This window comes from Equus caballus, chromosome 8, assembly GCF_041296265.1.
Source record: "Equus caballus isolate H_3958 breed thoroughbred chromosome 8, TB-T2T, whole genome shotgun sequence".
Lineage (NCBI taxonomy): Eukaryota > Metazoa > Chordata > Mammalia > Perissodactyla > Equidae > Equus > Equus caballus.
Genome location: NC_091691.1, coordinates 3,470,572 through 3,493,000, shown reverse-complemented (window position 1 = coordinate 3,493,000; position 22,429 = coordinate 3,470,572). Strand labels below are relative to the sequence as shown.

General features: G+C 50.9%; 1 protein-coding gene across 1 annotated transcript; it reads right to left on the bottom strand.

Moving 5' to 3' along the window:
- Positions 1 to 1,493: 1,493 nt before the first annotated feature.
- Positions 1,494 to 21,776, bottom strand: LOC106781110 (cationic amino acid transporter 4). Its single transcript, XM_023646742.2, has 5 exons — positions 21,543 to 21,776; positions 7,141 to 8,155; positions 6,099 to 6,673; positions 5,735 to 5,843; positions 1,494 to 5,633 (listed from the first exon to the last, which is right to left on the bottom strand). The coding sequence occupies exons 2-5, from the start codon at positions 8,120 to 8,122 to the stop codon at positions 5,575 to 5,577; spliced, it is 1,725 nt and encodes a 574-aa protein (XP_023502510.2). The 5' UTR covers positions 8,123 to 8,155; positions 21,543 to 21,776; the 3' UTR covers positions 1,494 to 5,574.
- Between the last annotated feature and the right edge of the window lie 653 nt (positions 21,777 to 22,429).

The window sequence follows — 22,429 nt, the reverse complement described above, 5'->3', positions numbered from 1 at the left end:
GGCCTGCTCCCCCTCCCCCTCTGACCACTTCCTTTTATCTGCGCCCTCCAGCTTTCCATGTGCCCCAAACTCAGGGAACCTGGGGGCTAAGCAGGGGAGGGGCGTGTCCCTGGGGACTGCAGGGCTGGGTCACGCAGGGGAGACCCTCCTGGCCCAGGACAGCTCTGCTCTCTCACCACCTCAGCCCCCCTCCATCCCACTGGGGACCTGCTGGGCTGATGAGGACTGTCCTGAAGGGGAGACGGGGACGCACAGACATGGTCACTGTGGGCCCTGTCTTCCAGCGCCTCCACTGGGATGGGGTTCAGGGTGCTGGGCTGGGTCCCTGGGTGTCTCCCATGTACAGGCCTGCTGGTACCTCTGTGTCTCTTCTTTCTGCCAGAAGCCCCCTGCCCATTCCCTTCCTAGGCCCTTGGGGATTGGAGGCCTGGAGTTTGTCTCATGCTTTTAAGGCATAAAAACGGGTGAGTGTGTGATCTTCAATGGGACCCACAGGACCTGTGACATCCTGGACTAGTGCCCCTTGGAGAGCGACACTGTACCTGTGTAAATGTTCCAGACACCCAGGGCAGGTCCCAGGACCAGCAGAACCTGCCCCTTACCTCCCCCACCTGCAGGAAGCCCCTGCTGGTCCAGGCTGAGAACTTCACGCTGTTCATCAAAATCACTGTCTCCTTCAGCAAGTTCAACTTCTTCAAGTAAGCATGGTGGGTCCTGGCTGGCCCCAGATCCTCCTTGTCCCCTACTGGCCTGACCCCCAGCCCCACTCCCTCTCAGGTCCAATGCCTTCGAGACCTGGGACACCACCTATTTCAAGTGCTGCCACTACATCCCATGCTTCAGCCCCTGCTGTCCTGTGTTCCACATGGGTGATGTTCTGACCACAGCTGGAGAGGTCTTTGAGGACCTGGCTTTGCTGGTGGGTCTGTGGGGGCAGGGCTCTGGGAGGGCTCAGGGAGAGGTTCTCAGGCCCACATTCTGGGGGAGCAGTGATGCACTGTGTGCAGGGTGGTGATGTACCATCCATGTCTGCTGGGATTGTGACCTGGACAGCGGGGGCTCTGTCTTCCGGCCCCACAGCTCCTTCCAGCTGCAGGAGAGGAGCTCCAACTTCAGGTGCGGCCCCACTGCCCACCTGCTGCTCCTCAGCCAGGTCCTCCCCCACCTGTCCTCCTGTGGTGGCCAGGACAGACCACAGCCTGGCCCATCCCTCTGGACGCTCTGCTGTGTGTGTGAGGGGGTCCCAGGGCAGGCGGGGGTCTCTCAGCTCCAGGTCCCCGAGCACAGGCTCCATCCAGCCTCCCTCCTGAGCCCTTTGGCCTCCACCCCATCTGTCCCCACACCCTGCTGCAGAGATCCGGACACTCACCTCTCTCAACGGTGTCCTGAGACGGAGGACCTTCCCCAGGTGACCGCTGTCCTCTTGTAACACTCAGGAAATTTAACATTGGCAGATAGATCTAATATTTAAATTTCCCCAGCTGTGCCAGAAATAGTCCTAAAGCTTTTTATTTTCTTATCAAGGATGCACTCAAGGCTCTTTTGTTGTGTGTATTGTCGTGTCTTTGAGTCTCCTAAGCAGATGTGTCCCATCCTTCTGCCCCCTCATGTCACCTTGTCACCCTCACACAGACATGCACACAGCCACCAGGCCTGGAGGGGACGCTCTGTGATACTGTCCTCTGGGCCCTCCTGGCCTGGTTTCGCTGGTCTCCTCAGCCCTGTGCAACCATGTGGGGCTGGACCCACCTATGCCCTGCTCCCCTCCCCTCTGCACTCTCCCTGCCCTGCCTAGAGCTCCTTTCTGAGCCCTGGGAATCCAGCCTGAGGGTCTCCTAGCAGGAAGTCTTCCCTGGTTCCTGGGGGAGAGTGATCGCCCCTCTCAGGACCCCACAGCCACAGGCCTGCCCCACTTCCCCCACCCCCACTGCCCCTGTCTGTTTAGGGATCCTCTGTCCCTGTCCCCTCAGCAGTCAGGGAGCTTCTGAGAGGCAGGTCCCATCTTGCTTGTCCCCTGTGTCCTCAGCAGTGACACAGGTCTGAGACCCAGGACTCAGGCTGGGGGTGGAGTTAGTGGGTGAGGAAGATGAGACCTGTGAGGGCCAGGCCATCCAGGAGTGGGCAGAGCAGCCACTGGACTCTCTCCTGCCCCAGGACAGCTGTTCACTGAGGGGAGGCCTCAGGCGTGGAGGCCCGAAGCCTGCTCAGCTCTATGGGATCCGCTTCGCCATCCTCATCACTGGGCAGGTAGGGGTCAGGCCAGGACAGGTGAGGGCGGGAAGAGAGGAGGGGCTGGAGGGGGTGACAGCCACAGGCAGAGAGGCTCGGCCTAGGTCTCTCTCAGGCAGGAAAGTTCGGGCTTATCCCCACACCCCACATGCTGGGCACTGGAGCGGCTTGGCTGGGGGTGATGAGTCTGGCCATCGTGGCTCCCTCTGGCTGTCAGCAAGCATGTGCCCCCCGAGTGCCTCCCAAGCCCCCTGGCTGATGTTGAGTCTTGGAGTGAGGGCTGGGGAGGAGGCGAATGGCAGTTTGGGGGCTGGGCCGTGGGTCTGCCCTGCCTCTCCCAGATCACCCCCTTCTGTGACCTGCTGCTGTTGTACGTGGATGGAGAAGCCCATTTCTACTGGAGGATCAAGCATGAGGAGGGGGCTGCAGGCCTGCCTGACCGTGGGCTACACTTTGGAGGATGGTGGCTGGAACCCTGACCTGCTGTCTTCATCTGCAGACAAAGACCCCAAAGGGAACTGCCAACCCTGAGCAGACAGGCAGCTTCTCCACATCTGGCTGCCCAGGTGCCTTAGAGGGGGCCCAGCACCTGCCCCCACTGCTGCTGCTGGGAGCTGGACACCGTCACCAGGGTGGGCCTGGCACCCACTTGCTGGCCCATTCCTGAGGCCTGTAGCCTTTCTCTGCTGGTTGGAGGTTGGAGGCTCAAATGACTAGGGGCCCGCACCTTGGGGACTCATGGCTGAAGCCTTGGAAGGCCCAGGGCAGGGGTTGGGGAAGAATTCCACCCTTCTGCTCCCAGGTAGCCTGTCCCTCCCCAGCGCCAGCCTCGGCAGGTGCTGCCTGGGGACCACAGAAGCCAGTTTTGTGTAGAGACTGCAGGGAACAGACGCAGGGCCCCGGTCCAGTGGGGCTCCGGCTGGGGCTGGGGCTGGAGATGCTCTCCTAGTCTCCATTTCCAGTGTTCCCAGCAGCTCCCCGCTCTCCAGCTGTGCACCACACTGGCCGTGGTCACCTCCGGCCCTGCCTGGCTCCCAGCCCTCCTCCCCCTGCTGGCACCCCCTGACAGGAAGAGGCCCTGCCCTCTCAGCTGCCCCACACTGGGGTCTGTGCAGCCAGAGTCCAAGGCCAGGGAGAAGGCAGCCTGACAAGAGGAGCTGTGGCAGCTGCTCTGTGCTGGGTTCCCAGTGCAGGGCCCCTCCCAGTTCTGGGCCTCATCCATAGAGTGAGGAATGTGGTGGGCAGATGCTCTGACCCCCTAGGACCCCAGACAAGGGCACAGGATTCCTTTGTCCCCTACCTGCTCAGCTGATGAGCACCATCCCCTTCCTGGTGGCAGCCCTCAGCCTGTGGAGGGCTGGGATGGGGACGTGGGTGGAGGGGCTGAGTTGGTGGGCATGGGGTCCTTTGGAATCTTCTATATGTCTCCTTGGTACCCGCAGCACAAGACCCTGCAAGCTGCTCACCGGACTCCTGGGAGCCATGGGGTGGGGAGGCTGTATCCCTGGACACACGTGTCACAGCTGCCCAAGGTCACACCCAAGAATATGTCTGGGCAGCTGCCCATGCAGCCTAAGCCAACTGCATGAAGCTCACGCTCTGAACAAGACCCCAGGTGGAGCCCAGGGGGTGGAGAGAATGTCCCTAAGAGAAGACATAGGGCCCCCAGCAGGTTGGCCTGGTTCTGGCTCTGGAATCCTCCTGGGGGTCTGAGTCCTGCCTGCTGGAGAATTTCCCCATGTCCTGGGCCCATGGTCAGGAGGGCAGGGACAGGGCTGCAGGAGCCAAGCCCTCTCTGGTTCCCAGGGAGGGGCAGAGTTTGTTGTACCTACCCCAGGGAGACAAGAGGCTGCCTCCACATGGGTCCCTGGTGAGCAGGGCCCTGCTGGCAGCTTGCTGGTGGAGGGACACAGGCCAGACTTGGGAGGGGGGCCTGGGGCTCAGGCTGGGCAACATCTGGAATCATCTGGCACCAGGAGCCTCAGCAAAGCCTTGGGATCCCTGCTGCCTCTCACCCCCAGGGCAGTGTCCATGGGAGGCTGGCTCAGAAGGGCCTGAGTGAGAGATCATGGCCCTGAGGCCTGGTTATTGGAGTGGGGTCACATGTCCCTGATTGCCCTTGGGGCCCAGAGAAAGTGTTGTTGAGGCTGCAGAGAGTCGAGGAGTAAAGCTGCCAAAGCCAGCGGCTTCCTGTGTGGTCCTCACAGGCAAGAACGGGGAGGGGGAGGCAGCTATTGTAGATGGAGCATGGCCTTGGGGAGACCACGGGGGGTGCAGGGTGGGCCTAGGGACCCCCATGGATGGGGCTTCAACACCACAGTTGGGTGGAAGGTCCCTGGAGCAGGCCCAGGTACTTATGCACCCACCTGCCCATGTGTGTCTCATCCTGAGCCTTTGTCACAAAGCCCTGAGGGGGCAGCAGGGAGAGAGGCCGCTGGAAGCTGCTGGCAGCCCTGGGCTGGGAAACAGCTGCTGCCTCAGTCTGCACGTGGGTGCATGCCCAGGGGACTGTGTGGGCCATGTGGGCCTGTGCCTGAGAGATGTGTGTGCCCAGGCAGGGGGCCCTCTCCATCCGAGGCAGGTCTCAGGATTGGGAAAATGAGGAAAACCTGGAACTGCAATGGCTCTGCTCTCTGGATCTGTCCTCAAGATGACATGTGGGGAGGCTGGGAGGGAGCCCGGCCTCACTCTGTGAGGGACCCCTCTGTGCCTGGTGTGTGTAGCTCCCCTCTCTGCTGGGCAGGGGTCAGTTGCCTGAGGGCAAGACCCTGAGAATCAGGCCTGGCTGTGTCCCTGACTCAGGCCTGGCACCTCCTCCCTGCAGAACCTCTGCACCTTTGCTGTGGATTGGTGACAACCATCTAGTTCCCAGGGGCAGGTGAGGACTCAGGGCCACAAAGTCTACCACAGTGGACACAGCAGCTGGCCACATGGCAGGCTAAGCAGTTATTACTGTGGATCCCTGGGACTCGAGTCTCTTCCCTGCCCGCGCTACTCCACCTGCCCAGGTAGCTAGAGTTGGTCATAAACTGGAAGGTGATGGGCAGAGTCCACTACACCAGTGCTGGCCATGGCCCACTCCCAAAGACTCGAAGCTCAGCACCTGGTCTAAGGTCTTGAGGTCCTGAGGACCCCCCAGCACGGGCAGGTCTGCAAACCCAAGCTGCCCAAGATAGAAGGGGTGGCCAACACCTCAGGCAACCTGAAGAGATGGGGAGGGCAGGCAGGCCCCCAGTGGTCCTCATAGACTGTCCGGCTGCTCTGTGTGACTGGGCTCCTGGGCTGGTGCCTGGCTGGGGGGCTGCAGGGCTGGCACCATCTCCTCCAGGTTGCCTTGTGGGATGGTCAACCACGCTGGTTCTCCTTGCTGTGCCAGATGCCGTAGCCAAAATACACCGCGAGTCCTGCAAGGGTGGCATAAGCCTGAGGGGTTGGTCCTAGCCCTGCCTCCCTGCTTGCCCTCCTCCTGCAGGCCACCTGGGGTCCCAGCCTGGACCCAACTCACCAATCAGCAGCCAGATGAATAAGCCCAGCCAGGTCAGGTAACTCAGGTGCAGCATGAGGAAGATGTCAAGGAGGATGCTCAGGGCGGGAGTCAGGGGAGTCACGGGAACCTGAGGGGACAAGGATGGGGCTGGGCCACAGGGAAGGGCTGCTGGCCCAGGGCCTGACTTCTCAGGAGTCTACAGAGCCTTTCTCCGCCTCTGGAGATTCCAGAGACATGGGCCCACCCGCCATGCAGAGAGCAGGGTGTGGGGTACTGACCTCCCCCAGCCCTGCGGCCCTGGTGCATCCTGCCATGGCAGAGGAGGAAGGGGCGAAGGGAGCTGGCTGGGCTGAGCACGGTGGGTGCTGGCTGGAGGAAGTACCTGAAAGGTGTCCTGCCTGCGCTGTTGCTGGTGGGCCCCCAGGATGAGGAGACTGAGAAGAAAGGTGGCGGAGCTGAGCAGGAGCAGCAGGGTGTAGCCCCAGGGCGGGAGGTGCAGGGCTGAGTCCCCGAAGACCAGCACACAGTCCAGAGTGATGGCCGAGGCCACCAGGACACCCAGGGTCCAAGCCACAGCAGCTCCAGGCCTGCACCCACCCAGGAAGCTGAGGTAGGGCCTCAGGGCTGGTCGCAGCTGCCCAGGCTCAGTGCCCACAGGGCTGCCTGGGGCCAGGGAGCTGGATGGAGGTGTCTTTCTGAAGCGTAGCATGATAGTGCTGGTGGCCATGAAGCTATAGTCCAGCAGTGTGCTGATGGACAGGAACTGGACCAGCACCTCGAGGTCCAGCAGCAGAGCCAGGAAAGTCATGAGGGCCCCGAACACCAGGATGCTCACCACAGGTGCCTGTATCTGGGAGTGCATGTAGGTAAACACCTGGAGGAGGAGCCCATCGGTGGCCATGGCATGGATGATCTTTGGCAAGGAAAAGAGGTCGAAGAGCAGGACAGTTATCATGGCTGTGACAGAGAGTAGGAGACTGGTCAGCATGGTGGACAGGCCCATCAGGGGCCGCTGCTGGGGGCCAAGACATGGGTGGTCTCTTGGGAACATGGGCATGAGTTTGTCTGGGCTCTCAGAGTGGGCTGAGTGTATTTAGGGTACTGGATTGTCCCCCATCACACCCAGGAATTAAACATCCCAATTTAGGTGGCAGATCCACTGGAGAATCTGATGAGGGCTGAGTCCCTCTGCCTGGAAGGATCTGGAAGCACATGCCCAGAACTGACATTCTGTGTACAACTGGGAGGGACAGTGAGTAGGTCCCTCCCAACAAGCCCTGGTGAAGAGTCTAATCATTAGCACCCTCCTGGGCCCAGGATGCAACTGGGAGCACAGGCCCAGATGGAGATGTGTGCCCTTGGGGGCTTAGAGCAAGGTCCTACCACCCTGTTCCCCTCCTGCCTTGCCCTGAGGTGCCCCTTACCACAGATGGAGGCAGCCTCCACCATGAAGGCCGCCCAACTATAGCCCCGCTGGTAGAAGGCATCAACAAATGCCCAGTCAGGGTCCAGGCTGTGCCAGGGTACCATGAGGGTGAGCACAGTGGAGACGAGGATGTAGGCGCCAGCTACCAGACCAAGAGAGATGGCGATGGCCATAGGCACGGCTCGCTTTGGGTTCCGGGCCTCCATACTGGAGTCAGCAACAACATCAAAGCCCACGAAGGCATAGCAGCAAGTGGCGGCACCAGCCATGATCCCAGAGAAACTGAAGGGTGCAAAGCCACCCTGCTCAGTGCTCCAGTTGTGCGGGTTGGCCAGGACAAACCCCAGGATGATGATGAAGACGATGACGACTAGGTTGATGGCAGAAGAGGTGTAGTCAAGACAGGAAGAGAGGGGGGCTCCATAGCAGATGAACACGGAGGCCAAAAGTGCAATGCCAGCAGCCAAGAAGTCGAGGTACTGGGCCAGGAAGGGCACCTGCCAGATGCCCACATGGGCCTCGATGAAGCTGCGGATGGGGTAGCTGAAGATGGCATCCAGGTAGCCACTGCAGGCACGGGCCCCGGCAACGCCAGCAATGAGGTACTGGAAGATTGTGTTCCAGCCAACAACGAAGGCCCACAGCTCACCCATGGACACATAGGTGAACAGGTAGGAATAGCCTGTGCTGGGCACACATGCTGCAAACTCCACATAGCATAGGGCTGCCAGCAGGGAGGCCACGGCAGCCACACAGAAGGACACGAGCACCGCAGGGCCAGCCATCTTCCTGGCCACAATGCCTGTGAGCACATAAAGTTCAAAGCCCGTCAAGGCACCCAAACCCAAGAGGGTCAGCTGCAGTGTGGTCAGGCGGCGCTGCGGCAAGGTCTCCTTGGTAGGCTCCTCCAGTGTCTTCAGCCGGTTCAGCCTCTGGCAGAAGCGTGCCAGGCTTGCGGTGCTGGTCAGTCCCCAGGCCATGGTGGGCAGCTGAGAGGAGCACCAAACTGGCACCTACAAGGGTAAGAGGGGAGTGACAGGCTGTCCAGCTGGGTCCTGACCAGGGGGGTCCTGACCAGCCTCCAGTCCATGCTCTGACCCTGCCCTGGGGACCCAAGCTTGGAACCACTGGCAGCTGCAGGGCTGGATGAGGCCGGCTCAGGGCCTGGCAGCAGGGCGGGCAGGAGGCCACAGGGCAGCGTGGGTATCCCGTTGGCCTGCCTCCTGGGCAAGAGACTGGGTGTATGGGAGGGGCTCTGAGGGTTGGGAGGGGCCGCCCCAGGAAGCCTAGCTAGGACCCGCTCCAGTGGTCTGGGATCCCAGAGCACATTGGAAGAAGCTTCCTGGGAGCTGGGCCAGGCCCCCAGGGCTCAGGACAGGAGGAACTCTGGTCTAGACAGCCGCCTAGCCTCAGACAGCTGCGTTCATCCCCCCATCCCCTGTCCTGCCAGGCTTGCTCCCTTCTGGTATGTGGCTGACGTTGTCTTGAGGAGCTTCTCAGATGGGCTTCCACTCCCTGCAGGGGTGACACCTCCCACATCTCACTCCTGTGTGGCCTAAACATAACCGAGCAGAGTTCTTTGTTCTGAAACACCTTCAAAGAAACCCAGAAAAATACATTTCCAACCAAGAGGCCTGGGCAGTTGTATAACAGCAACTCCCCCAAGGCCTGACCAACGGCCACCTGAGAGCTGGTGTGCAGGGTTTCAGAGCCCTGACTTTTCATCTCCCCAGAGAGGGGCTCTCACCACACCCTCTTCACAGGGGCCAACATCCAGTGGATACTCATGGTCAAGCATGGTCGACGCAGTAAACTAAACTTCCAGGGACATGGCTGGGCCAAGTGCTGGACCTCAGTGAGCAAGGCAGTTACACTGAGCAACACATGAAGATGCAGTGAAGAGAAAGCACCAAAAGTACAAGAAGAAGAGAGAACGTTTCCCACCTCATCCTACAAAAGGCAGGAGCACCCTGTCAGCAAACCCAACAAGGACATCACAAGGAAAGAAAACCACAGACCAACATCCTTTATGAATATAGTTGCAGGATTGCTCAACTGAGTACCAGCAAATTGAATCCAGCAACATATAAAAAGAGCCAAGTGGGATTTATCCCAGGAATGCAAGATTGATTTAGCATCTGAAAGTCAATCAATGGAATAGGCCATGTAATAGAATAAAGGACAAAAACTACATGATCATCTCAACAGACACAGAAAAAAACAGTCAACAAACCTGGAATAGAAGGGACCACCCTCAAACTGACGAAGACCATCCACGAAAATCCCTCAGCTGCTGTGCTCAGTGGAGAGAGACTGAAAGCTTTCCCTTTGCTCAGGAACAACATCGGGAGGTCCTCTCACCACTTGCACCCAGAATTTTACTGCAGGCTCTGGTCATGGCGATTAGGTGAGAACATGAAATAAAAGGAATCCAGATTGGAAAGGGAGGAGTAAAACTTTCTGTAACCACAGATGACATGATCTTATGAGAGAAAATCCTAAGGAATCCACACAAAAAATATTAGAACTTATAAACCAGTTCAGGTTCAAAGGTGCAAGATACAAGATCAATATACAAAAATCAACTGTCTTTCTATATACTAGCAAGGAACTATCCAGAATTCTGCCTATGTACTATCAAAAAGAATAAATTTATGTATAAACACACTTAGAATACATTTAACGAAAGAAATGCAGGACTCGTACACTGACAACTACTAAACACCATTGAAGAAAATTAAAGAAGACCTAAATAAGTGGAAAGACACCCCACGTTAATGGACTGGAAAATTTAATGTTATAAAGATGGCAATCCTCTCCAAATTGGTCTGCAGATTCAGTGCAATCCGTATTAAAATCCCAACTGCCTGTCTTACGGAAATTATAAAGTTGATCCTAAAATTCATGTGGAGATGCAGGGGACCCAGAAGAGCCCAAACAATTTTGACAAAGAACAAAGTTGGGGGACTTAGTGCTTTCTGATTTCTAAACTGACCACAAAGCTACAGGAATCAGGACAGCGTGTTACTGACATGAACATAGACATATAGATCAATGGAATAGAATTGAGGGTCCAAAATAATGGACAATTAACTTTTAAAAATTTATTGCAAATTTAAATTTATGGCCAACTGATTTTTTAAAAATAGATTTTATATTTTAGGTTCACAACAAAATTGAGCATAAGGTGGAGTTCGCATATCTCTATATACCCCCAGTCCCTACACAAGCACAGCCTCCCTACTATCAACATCTGCCACCAGATTGGTACATTTGTTATAAGTGATGAACCTACAGTGACACATCACTATCACCTAAAGTCCAGAGTCTACATTAGGGCTCACTCTTGGTGTTGGACATTCCATGGGTTTTGACAAATGTATAACGACGTGTACACACTACTACAGTAAGCCCTAAAAATCCTCTGTGCTTCACCTACTCATCCCTCCCTCCCCACTAACCCCTGGCAACCACTGATCTTCTCACTGTCTCCACAGTTTGGCCTTTCCAGAAGGTCATAGAGTTGGAATCAAATGATACAGTATGTAGCCTTTTCAGATCAGCCTTTTTCACCTAGAGATATGCATTTAAAGTTGTCTTATATCTTTTCTTGGCTGGAAAGCTCCTTTTTTTTTTAGCACTGAGTAATATTCCTTGTCTGAAGGGTCGACAGTTATTTATCCATTCACCTACTGAAGGACATCCTGGTTGCTTCCAAGTTTTGATGATTATGAATGAAGCTGCTGTAACATCCATGTGCAGGATTTTGTGTGGACACAAGTCTTCAACTCATTTGAGTAAATACCAAGGAGGGTGGTTGCTGATTCATAGGATAAAAGTATGTTGAGTTTTGTAAGAAATTTCCAAACTGTCTTCCAAACTTGCTGTGCCATATTGCATTCCCACCAGCAATGAATGAGTGTTTCTGTTGCTCCACATCCTCCGCAACATTTGCTGTTGTTGGCAACCTCAATTTCTGCCATTCTAACAGGTGTGTAGTGGCATCTCATTGTTGTTTTAGTTTGCAATTCCTTAATGACATATGTGGAGCATCTTTTCATAGGCTTATTTGCCAACTGTATATCTTTTTTGGTGAGGTGTCTGTTCAGATCATTTGCCTATTACTATTGGGTTCTTCATTTCCTAATTGTGGATTTTTAAGAGTTCTTTGTATATTTTGGGTAACAATCCTTTATCAGCTATGTCTTTACAAATATTCTCTCCTAGTCTGTGCCTTGTCTTCTCATTCTCTTGATGGCCAGTTGATTTTTGACAAGAGAGCCAAAAAAGTCAATGGGGGAAACAGTCTTTCGAACACACTGTGCTGCAACAACAGGACATCCACAAGCAAATGAATGAGGTCAGACTCCCACCTCACACCACATGGAAAAATTAACTCAAAGTGGATCAGAGACCTAAATCTAAGAGCTTAAACTATACAGGCAGACCTTGGAGATTCTATGGGTTTGCTTGGAGACCACTGCAATAAGATGAATGTCGTGACAAAGTGAGTCACATGAATTTTTGGGTTTCCCAGTGCATATAAAAGTTATGCTTACATTCTACTGTAGTCAATTAAGTGTACAATAGCATTATGTCTAAAAAAAAGAATGTACATACCTTAATTAAAACATATTTTATGGTAAAAAAAATTCTGACCATCACCTGACCCTTCAGCAAGTTGTGATGTTTTTGCTGGGGGAGGGTCTGCCTCGATGGTGACGGCTGCTGACTGACCAGGGTGGTGGTAGCTGAAGGTTGGGGTGACTGTGGCAACATCTTAAAATAAGCCAACAATGAAGTTTGCCACATCGATTGACTCTTCCTTTCGTGAACAATTTCTCTGTAGCATGTGATGCTGTTTGATGGCATTTTACCCACGGTAGAAGTTCTTTCAAAATTGGGTCAGTCCTCTCAAACCCTGTCAATGCTTTATTAAGTAAGTTTACGTAAGGATCCCATGATAGGATAAGGTGGTCATGGAATGGGGTAGATGACAACAGGTCCCCGTCAACCTCCAGGAAATTTCCTTGAGTCAGACTTGATGGTCTAGTGGTTAAGATTTGGTGCCCTCACCACTTTTGTGGTCCAGGTTCCTCTCCCAGTCACAGAACCACACCAGCCATTTGTCAGCAGCCATGCTGTGGTGGCAGCTCATATAGAAGAACTAGCAGGACTTTCAACTAGGATATACAACCATGCACTGGGGCTTTGGGGAGAAGAAAAGAAAAGGAAGATTGGCAACACATGTTAGTGCAGGGCAAATTCTTCCCTTCAAAAAAAGAAAAAGAAAAATTTCCACGCAACAAGGTACTCTGCAAGACACACATAACCCTCAAACCCACATCACATCCCTCCTAGGTGTTAGTTTGGTTCCAAGAGACCCACAGGGTAACTACTGTTATTATGCATATAAGAAAACAAAAGCCAGATGAGGTTTTTCTTTCTGTCTTGTTCTATGTCCTGAGAACTTGGCTTTATCACCAGAGAGAATATTCTCCTTGGTCTCCATCATTTGTAAGGTGCATTTTCTGGAGTGCACCTTGGTGCCCAGTCAAATAACGGGTTTTGAGCAGTCTCTGTCCAGCTGTGCCAAGCTCTCGGAGGAGTTTATCATAAATGCCTTTGTTGTCTCAACCTTCCTTGCTTGTTAGTGCTGGAATAATCCTACTCGAGTAGGTCCTGCCTGGTGTCATAGATTACCTGGTCTGTGACAGGAAGTGGCCCACGCTCTCGTCAGACTGCAGACACCGTTTTCACGACACCATCTTTACTGCTTGTGCAATGAAGCTCTTTACTCTCTCTGACTATTTTGGGGAGTGAACTTTTTGGGTCATGAGGGCTACAGCACCTGTGCCCTCCCCAGGGATGCCTCCTGCATCCATGGTAGAGATTCACTCTAGGCCTGGAAAGTCATCTCCAGGTCTGTCCTTAAAAAGGCTCATTGGATGGAGTCATATTAGAATAACATACAGTGGAGATCCTCCTCGTCAATGTCCAGATGATGGCCTTTTGAATTGGAAAAACTTCATATTTGAAAATTATTGGAGAGCACTCTCATCACAAACAGCTGCCTTACTGGTATTTATGGGAAGATCAAATTGAAAAGAAAACCCCAAAGATATAACAGCTAGCCTTAGAGGATCCCTTAATAAAATGAAACAACCAAAGTCAGATTTAGAACAAAGATTAAAAAGCAAATTGAATGAAAATTCCCCTTTTCCTCCCTCCTCTGCTCCCTTGTACCCCCAGCTCCCTGTCCCTGACCCCCTAGAAGATCTGATGAGTCTCTGGCCCCCTGGTTTCAACTCCCCTTCTGAAGATTTAGCTCCTCAGTCAGTTCGCTTAGATCCTAAAACCCCAACTTCTCCAGACAGTATCCAGCTGCCCATCTTCACTGCCCTCGCTTTAGAAGACTCACAGGGGCCCTCAGGCCTGACCCCCAAGCTAGGGGCACACAGGTCACTGGTGCAAATGCTGAAGCCAGGAATAGAAGTGGAAGCAGCCAGGAAAGGCAGGAAGGCTGGTTTGCTGCCCCTTCCAAGTCCTCCTGCTTTCCAGGGCTCTGTCATCAGGCTCTGCCAGTATCAGGCAGTCCATGCAGGGTCCACTGTGGATGTGCCCTGGGCCTCCACTGCAGACAGTTCATGTCCCCTGGACACAGCCAATCTATTAAATTATAAACTTCTCCTGTCTCCATGGCCAGAAGATCCCATTAAATTTAGAGAGGACTCAGAAAGGTCCTGGCTATTCATAACCCCACCCACGGAGATCGTGGCTGGCTGATAAGGGGGTTCTTCCAGCCCAGGATTACACTGTAGTTATCACACAGGCCAGGGGGCCCCCTCACAGGGGAAATAGAGGGCCAGACCCTCTCCCAGGCCCTCCTGCAAATGACCAGGAAGTGGCTCTGCTCAAGGCTGACACTCAAGGTTTAATAGGAGCCATTTTAGAGGTGCTTCCTCCTAAAGGTAAATGATCAAAAACAGAATTATGCACTCAGAATGAGGAGCATCCAAAAGCCCTTTGTGAACATTTTACACAAACTTTTCACAGGCGCAGCGCATTACACCCGGAAGCCCCAGAGCACAGGAATCTCCTAATTTCTGCTTTAGTGGGAAATTTTCTTCCTGATATCAAAAAACAAATTCCAAATAATGTGGTTGGGGTTTGTCAAGGCAGCCATTATGGATAATAACAGAGGCTGCTACATAATTCTTTGAAAACAGTCAGCAGGATAGCAAAAGAACAAAGAATTAACAGTAATTCTTCTAGCTTTACAACTTGAATCTTTAGAGAAGGAGAAATGTGACTGTGAGAGGAAACTGAAGCCACTCAGAGGGCTCCCTATTCGCCTCCAGACACTTGCAGGTCTTGCAGGAAACCAGGGCATTGGAGAGAGATTGTCTTGCTCTTAAGAGAAGGGAAAGCTTAAAAATACCTCCCCCACTTGGTCCCAGCACCCCCAGAAGGCTCGTATTTCTCCTCCTGAGGGCATTTCCCCCTTAAATGATGGGGTCAGCTGATCCTCAGTCACTGCCCTGAACCACCATTAAACTTAAAATAGAGAATGGGGAACTGGATTTCTTAAGTGACACTGATGTGACTTTCTCTACTCTCCCTTCAGAGGGTTTATCTCTACCTGTCCCCTCTGACCCTGTGCAAGCTGTTGGAGTCTCTGGGCAGCCTATTTCATGGCCCAGATCCCAGCCCACTGCAACATCTTCAGCCCCTTAACACTCACCCTGCCTCTCTAGTCTCCCACTGCTCACCAGCAAGCCTTTTTGGCAGAGGTTTGTTATGTAAATTTAATGCCACTAGAAACTGTAATGAGAAAGGCATTTTCACCTCCCTGCCCTCAGACCAAACCCCAAGTCTCCTACTTTCCTTGCTAGAAAGGCATCCTGATTGAAATTCTTCTGAAGAGGATGAGTCTTTAAAAGATGTCCCCATTAGTCTGTGGGCTACACATGCAAATGAAGTAGGATTGTTACTGAGTGCAGAACCCGTGCACATTGTTTGGAAAAAGACTGAACTGTGTCCATCAGTAGCACAATACCTGCTCTCCAGAGACACAGAGTGAGGAATTGAATCTTTAACAGACCCGTTCCTGCAACAGGGTGAACTAGTTCTTACCTCCTCCCCGCCTAATACTTCAATCTTACTAGTGAAAAAAGAAGGCAAGTTTGACTCAGACGGGAACCAAATCCATAGATCTGTACAAGCCCTCAGAGCCATAGAGTCTGTATTCCTCAGCATCCTTGGCCCCTGATCCAGCAGTCATCCTGAGCTCGGTTCCTGCTGGTGCAGCCTGGGTGACAGGAGTTGACCTTGCTCAGTTCTCTTTCCAATCCCGCTGCAGCCTGACTCACAAGTTCATTCTGCATTTACATTTAAAGGGAGGGAATTAACATGGAATCACCTACCTCAGGGATATTGTGAGTTCCCCTTATATTTTCCCCAATCCTACAGCCCACCTGGATTCTGTAGCCCTCACTCAAGGCTCCGCTCCTGCTCAGTGTGTGGATGACCTTCTACTCTGTAATCAGAGTAAACAGGGAGCCCTTACAGACCCCTCACTCTCCTGAAGGCACGAGCTGCTCGAGGCCATAAAGCCTCCAGATCTAAACCTCAGGGGGTGCAGATGACTGGGACCTACTCGGGACAGGAGCCATGTCAAGGCATTCAACAGCTCACCCCAAATGCCTTGAGTCCATTTTGTCCACCCTACTCCCCAAAATGAAGAAACAGCTACGTAAACATCTAGGGGCAGCTGGTTACCGCCCCAGTGGATTCCTGATTCTGCAGCCCTTGCTAACCCTCTGTGTGCTCTTCTCCCAGACATCACCCACAGCCTATTTCCTGGCCTTCATAGCTGTGAAATTCCTGTGAAGCCTTAAAATTACCTTTGTCCACACTCTTGGTTCTCTGCTTACCTAATTTTGACAAACCTTTTCACCTATACTGCCATGAAAATAATGGAACTGCTGCCCGCATTCTAGGACAGTCTTTTGTCCCTCAGACATGTTCTACAGCATATTTCTCATGCCAGCTAGACCCTGTGCCATCAGACATGCCCCCTGCTTGTGTGCAGTGGCCGGAGCTGCCACCCTGACTGACAAAGCCAGTACTCTAACATTAGGCTCTCCCAGTCATCTCTCTGTTCCCCAGGCTGTGTCTGCTCTTTTCCAAGTTCACAGGACACAACACCTCTCTAGAGGGCACAGACCATCTATGAGCAGGCTCTTCTAACTAACCCTTCCTTCATCTTACATCCTTGTATCACTCAGAATCCAGCTACTTTATTACCCCTCCCTGACGATGGAGAGCCCCACTCCATCCCACATGATTACCCTGCAACATAGAAATGGTCTCAAAGCCACAAGAGGATCTCTTGGACATCCATTTAGACACTCTAGACTTACTTCTGTTTTGTGACGGCTCCTGTACATGGAGTTTCTGGGGAAACATAACTGGTTATGCCACAGTTTCCCCAAAGGAAATGCTCAAAGCTTGTTCTTTGCTGACTGTAAAATCGGCCCAAGCTGCTTGACTCATAGCTCTTGCTAGAGCCTGCACATGAGCAAAAGGGAAAACTGCCACTCTTTACACAGACTCTAGATACGCTTTTGGAGTGTGCCATGCTGTGGGCACAATTTGGAAATCCCCTGTATTCTTTTTTTTTCCTTCTTCTTCTCTCCAAAGCTCCCCCCAGTACATAGTTGTACACTCTATTTGTAGGTCCTTCTGTTTGTGCTATGTGGGACACCACCTCAGAATGGCCCGATGAGTGGTGCCATGTCTGCACCCAGGATCTCAACCAGTGAACCCCTGGGCCACCAAAGTGAAACACATGAACTTAACCACTGGGCCATGGGGCTGGTCCCAGAAATCCCCTGGCGTCTTAACTTCCGGAGGAACTCCTATTGCTAATGGACACTTCATTGCTGCCCTATTACAGGCTCTTCAACTCCCTTCTCAAATTTCAATTTCTCCATCCAATTTCTAAACCTGACTTTATCCCTGACTGATATTATCAATTATCAGGCAAATGTGCCAGAATCTGAAAAAGAAAACTGGATACAAAAGGGTGCCAAACAATGATCAGATGGATTAGACACTGGGCCAAAGAACTTGCTGTAGCTCCTTTTCCTTTGACTTTTTGACTTGCACTTATTTCCCTCCAAATGGGGCATATGTGCAGATGCAGGACAGATAAAGAACTAAAAGACAATTGGTATTCCCTGGCATCCAGAAATCTCTGACCCAATTGTTTCTTAGTGCATCACTTGCCAATCTCACCAAGTTTCTGGAGAAATCCGCGTACCACAGGAAGTCCTCCCAGGCGCACACTGCCCTGTGCGGTGCTCCAAATGGACTTTACAGACTTGCCCCAGCTGTAGGCCATTCTCACTGTTTGGTTATCGTCTGCGTGGTTAGTGGATGCACTGAGTGCTATCCGACTAGACGTGCAGAGGCCACGACAGTGGGACAGAAACTAACAACTGCGGTTGTTCCTTGTTCTGGCTTCCTTTATGGATTGAAGCAGAGTGAGGAGCTCATTTTACAGTAGAGATAAACCAGTTGCTTGGTGAAACTCTGGGGTACTCATTAAAATTTCATACCTCATATCATCCTCAATCATTAGGGCAAGTGGAACATAAAAATCTAGACATGAAAAGGACTTTAGGAAGATCTGTCAAGAAACTGGACTTAAATGTCCAGAAGCTCAGCCCTTGGCCCTTAGAAAGATCTAGAATAATCCCACTAGGAGACATGTATTGATTTCTTTTAGATGCCTAATGCTTACTCACATCTCTAAACCTTCTCTTCCTGGATTAAGTGAATATTATGGGAATTCAAGTGAAAAATTTGAAACTTGACTAGCTAAGACAAAATTTAACTAGTCTACTTGAAGCATATCATCAATGGGTAAAAGGTGCATGGCCTCCATCTTGTGACAAGCCTTGCCATTCCTTTGGACCAAGACATCGGGTGTACATCACAGTCTTTAGCAGAAAAAATGTACTGTCACCTGGCTGGGACGGTCCTTATGAAGTCCTACTGACCACCTACACTGCCATCAAAATAAAGGAAAAATCTTCCTGGACCCTTGCAAGCCATGCCAAAATAGACCCAGAACATCACTCTCAAGACAACTGGGAGACAGTCCCCACAGGTGACCTTAAACTAAGGATTTCCAGGGCCAATTCTCAGGCCCCAGAAGCAGCTGGCCTCATGGAGTAGACAACTTTTCCCAAGATCATGGGTCAAGAGACATAGTTTTAACCTATTTTACCCCCTTGCTTTTAAAAGTCCCTACACACACAAACACACACACACACCCCCCACCGCTGCCACCACCACCACCACCACCAACAACAACAACCCTTTTCCTATTAATGAACATATATATTCCTCTTAATCATTTGTTAGAAAGCTGACTGGAGAGCGCTGGTCTCTATCTGTCCACTCCCCCTCTCTAAGTTTCCACTCTGGGCTTTCCAGTCTGTGTCTTGCTCTTACTACCCTCTCTTTCTCTACAGGTCAAGCACAAACCAAACTCCCTCTTATGACAGTTATCAAACCCTGGCTATGCTAACTAATCAATCTGACTGTTGGCTATGTCAACATCTAGAGAGCACAGAAGAACCTGAACTGGTCTCTGTTCCTGCTGATGTGAACATCTGGTGGACTAAGTACAGAAAATGGATGAACGACAGGGTATGGTGTCCACGACAAGGAAGACATCACTCTGCCTCTTCTCCTGGTGAGTCATGTGGGCCCCAGAAAGCCTCTAGAGAAGCTCAAGGATGGTCCCTTGCCCAGATAAAGACAGTAGGTGAAAAGTGTTCCCTTTTGCATTGAAAGTAAACATGACACTGGACCTTTTCTGGGTAACATAACAGGACAGTATTGTAATCCAACTCTGTGGTTTGATTCCACAGGTGGCATCTTCAAACCTCTCAAGGAAATTGTAAGTGACTCTAACACTACTCCCTTTGGCACAAATATTTTCCCAATAACCAAACGTTCTGGATGGTTTATGGCCACCCTTGCCGAACTTGGGGTTTTGCAGGTTCCCACATGGTTAAGCTGCCCAATACCACAAACTACATATGGGTGGATCCAAACTCTAGACTCACTTGGTCAGGTGACAGGGCCAGGCTTTATAGCTGCCAAAATCAGACTGCAAGCCTCCTGTACCAGCTACTCTGCATCTGTTCTGCTCCCCCAGATTGACAGAAGGGCATGGAAAATGGAGATGTTTAGGCACTAACAGCAGCAGTGACAAAGGTCATGGAACACTCCAGACCCTGGAAACTATAGGTTCAGTTCTAACTTTATCTATAAACCACACTGGTCTTTTTACTTTATGTGGCAACAAAGTTCACAAATAGTTCCCAGCTAATTGGTCAGGATGAAGTGGACTTGAACACCTGGGCCCTTCTGTCTCCAGATACTCCACCCTAAATGCCAGCCACATTGCAAACTTGGGCTCCTTTGTTCATAAGATTGTGCCACATGAACGTGCCAGTTGAGAAATCACGGAGAATCTGCTTGTGTATCACAACTCCAAGTTCTTTTCAGCATCAAGGGTCTTATTCCCCAGCTTTGGAGTTTACGAGTTGGAAAAGGTGGTCTTAAATCTCTCCATGGTGATGGAACAAGAGTTCAACACCACTCTGGTAGATCAGAATCGGCCACCCCAAAATGTGTATCTTTGGCTTGATTATTTTTAAGGACAAAAGACTCTGAAAGAAACTTTGACCTCCCTCCAACTGCCTAAAAGAATTTAAGATAGAAGGCCTGTCCCCAGGAAGAGCCATCACTGTAGACAACTCTGGGTGTAATAGACTGGGAGGATCCTTGTTAAGCGAATTTTTATCAAAGTTCTCTCTCTCTCTCTCTCTCTCATCACACTGTCTATATAGGGGCAAGTAAACATCAAACATTTGCTTTTCTATCTCCATGTAAATTGCCTTCCTCCCGTTTAAAGTTCCAAACCATGACCCCCAACACCCTCCTTTGTCCTAAGGTAAAGATGGTATTTAAGGTAGTGGCTTCTGCCATTTTGGTGAGTTTCTCAGTTTTGCTGGGTTTCTCCCATGTATACATGTTATCAAACTTTGATTTTCCTTGGTTATTCTTTCTCATGTCAATTTAATTCTTAGACCTGCCAGAAAGACCTGGAGGGTAGAGAAGTAGCTCTTCCTCCCCTACAACAGCATGCGAACTTTGAAAATACTCCAGTCAGAGGTTAACAGCCTAGCCTCTGTGGTCCTCCACAATTGACCTGCTCTGGACACACCGACTGCCAGCAAGGAGGAGCTTGTGCAATTGTCAGTTAAAAACATTGCATTTATGTGAACCGAACAGGGCAAACAGTATCTAACTTCCATCTATAAAGAGAAGATTCACATTTTCCATCAGGTGAGTGAAGCTCACCCATTTCCTTGGACTGACTCATTCCCAGGATCAGGAACTGGCTTAATGACGTGTGAGGAGATGGGCTCCCATCCCTTCCTATCTGCTTGTTCATCGTCATTCTAATCTGTTCGTCTCTCCCTTTGCTGATTTCTTACCACTCAGTTACTAACTCATTTTCTGTCTCCATGATCACCAACTCAGTTTTAATATGTGAAACTTTAGGGGAAGTTTCAGAGGAGGGAACTGATGGTGTTCAGTCCAGCCCACCCCAAGATGTGCCACTCTGCTATGTGGGTCATTTCAAGTTGAAGACAATCAGGGCTGAGAAGACTCTGGAGGAACATTTGACCTTCCTCCAAACTGCCTAAAAGAATTTAAGCTAGAAGGACCTGTTCCAGGAAGGAAATTTTATCATGGATAATTCTAGGTATGGGGGGCAGGAAGGCATCTAGCAAGGGCCATTTTATCAAAAGATTTCTTTTGGGTCCCATTGTCTGTGGATGGGACAATGCAAACATTTGTTCACCAAATATGAACTCTTTTCATCTTCCTGTAAATTGCCTTCTCCTCCTTTGAAGTCTCAGGTCTCTGTCTCCCTCTCCTTAGTCCAGAAGGATATATGCACTTCATTTTGCCTGACTGTCTTTGGAATTTTTCCCACTTATTTGAATTCCCTGTGTACACATATTAAACTTTGATTTGCTCCTGCTAACAGACCTTATATCATTTTTAATTCTTGGACCAGCCATGAGAACCAGAAGGGGAAAGGAATTCTCACTCTTCCCTACATTGTCAATTTATTAAAAATGCAATATCTGCAAAGTGCAATAAAATGAGGTATGCCTATAATACCCACTGTGACTTTGTCAAATTACCATTTGTTGAATAGATCCCTGAGAGTATTGGATGGTGAGCCTGGGTTCAACAACAGACCACAAAGGAGTTGAAATAGAGAAGTTTGTTACTCACAGGTCCTGGAGAAGGTCCACAGCACAGCTAGAGGGGCCACACCAGGAGGTGAAGGCAGAGGGCAGGCAGAGAGCAGGGCAGGACTTGGGGCATATGTCTTTCTTGGGGTTCACAGGCAGATGCTTTGGTGTTCCCAGCTAAGTATGGATTGGTCAATTCAAACCAAAAAGAGTAAGTTTTTGGTGAGTTTCACAGGGGTCTTATCTAAGGGGCACATGGGGGAAGGCCCTGGGAGAGGGACAATGCTTCTCCCAGGGGCAGTTGTGAGAATCTTATCAGGAGCTGACATGTACTTGTGACTCTGCCGGTGGTTATCTAGGGCGTGCACTCCTGGGAGGGCCTGGTGTCACTTCATGGCCCCTGCAGGCCACTTTGCCACTCAAAATGGATGCTGAAGCAGCAACGCTATGGAGAAGTTTAGCTAAACTCCCAGCAAACTCTCAGAAGAAAACATAGGAGTAAATCTTCATGACTGCAGATTAGGCAAGGGTTTCCTCCTTTCTTTTATTTGTTATGTTTATTGAGGTAACATTGGTTTATAACATTGTGTAGGTTTCAGGTGTACAACATTAGAATAAGACATATGTATACACTACAGTGTACTCATCATGGAAAGTGTAGTTTCCATCCATCACCATATAATTGACCCCCTTCACCCATTTTGCCCTCCTCCTGACCACTATGGTAGCATCCAAACTTCATAAAAAGTATGTAACTATATAATAACTCACACTAACCTCTGCGTTCTCCTTTCATAAAAGTTGGTTTTGAGGCTTCTCTTATTGGTCATTGCACAGCATGAAATTGTTGGGGAGGAAGACATTTCCTCTACCTGCTCTAGGTCCTTCTGGCCGGACTATGAATTAAATTCACATGAGACAGAATAA

Coding starts and splice junctions, on each gene's coding strand:
- LOC106781110 (XM_023646742.2), bottom strand. CDS start 8,122: ATGGCCTGGGGACTGACCAGCACCGCAAGCCTGGCACGCTTCTGCCAG. Junction 6,674..7,140: donor GGAGGCTGCCTCCATCTGTG/GTAAGGGGCACC, acceptor TCTCTGTCACAG/CCATGATAACTGTCCTGCTC. Junction 5,634..5,734: donor ATTCATCTGGCTGCTGATTG/GTGAGTTGGGTC, acceptor CCACCCTTGCAG/GACTCGCGGTGTATTTTGGC.